At 28.9% G+C, this 866-nt stretch overlaps 1 protein-coding gene across 1 annotated transcript in view; it reads right to left on the bottom strand.

The window, feature by feature from the left end:
• LOC106466373 (collagen alpha-1(IX) chain-like) overlaps positions 1–866 on the bottom strand; it is a gene marked incomplete at its 5' end in the record, with an annotated part of 54,562 nt that overhangs the window by 51,036 nt on the left and 2,660 nt on the right. The window contains one exon of the mRNA XM_022394364.1: positions 384–437. Within this exon, the coding sequence (XP_022250072.1) occupies positions 384–437 (54 nt within the window). The remainder of the gene's footprint in view (positions 1–383; positions 438–866) is intronic.

Raw genomic sequence — 866 nt, forward strand, 5'->3', positions numbered from 1 at the left:
GTGGCAAAAATATAAAGGGACGGAAATAACTTTTAAAAGAAAAAATAAAGAACTAAAGAGTGTAACTAGAGAATATTGTTGGGAATGACAAGAAAATTATAGTCATAACCCATATTTGCTAGTAACGTTTAAGGAAAATAACGAAGAAAATTCAATCTACTTATTTGATTACTTAATATATTTTTTTAGGTACGTCACTTTATCTACAAATGGGGATGACGAGTACCATAGCTTATAACAAAATTCTATAGCTTTAACTGACAACAAAAAATATTTGGTAGAAATTTCATACTTTTAAAATATTGCTATACATTAGTGTTTCAGAGTGTTCAAAATCTATAGTGGTGATTAGAAATTAAGGTTTTGAGATCAGACGACTTTACCTTTTCTCCTGGAGCACCAGGTGGACCACTTTTTCCCGGTAAACCAATCTCTCCCTAAAAAAAAAAGTTATTTTCTGACATAAAGGTATATCTTTGTTAAGGGTATATGTTAAGGCAGTGTCATAGATTTCAAACTGATCGTATTTTATTGTAAAATACAAGTGCAAAATACTGATTAAATTTTCCGATAACAGTGATTATTCAACCACTGCTACAGTGTCTACATTTGTAAGATCTATTTACACTGCTACAGTGTCTTTATTCAGACGATTATTTAAATACAACCACAGTGTCTTTATTGAGAAGATTATTTAAATGCAACTACAGTGTCTTTATTGAGAAAATTATTTAAATGCAACTACAGTGTCTTTATTGAGAAAATTATTTAAATGCAACTATAGCGTCTTTATTTGCAAGTTTTATTTACACTACCACAGTGTGTTTATTTAGATTATTCAAACACAGCTAATATATATATATATA

The sequence above is a fragment of the Limulus polyphemus genome, unplaced genomic scaffold (assembly GCF_000517525.1).
Source record: "Limulus polyphemus unplaced genomic scaffold, Limulus_polyphemus-2.1.2 Scaffold2240, whole genome shotgun sequence".
Lineage (NCBI taxonomy): Eukaryota > Metazoa > Arthropoda > Merostomata > Xiphosura > Limulidae > Limulus > Limulus polyphemus.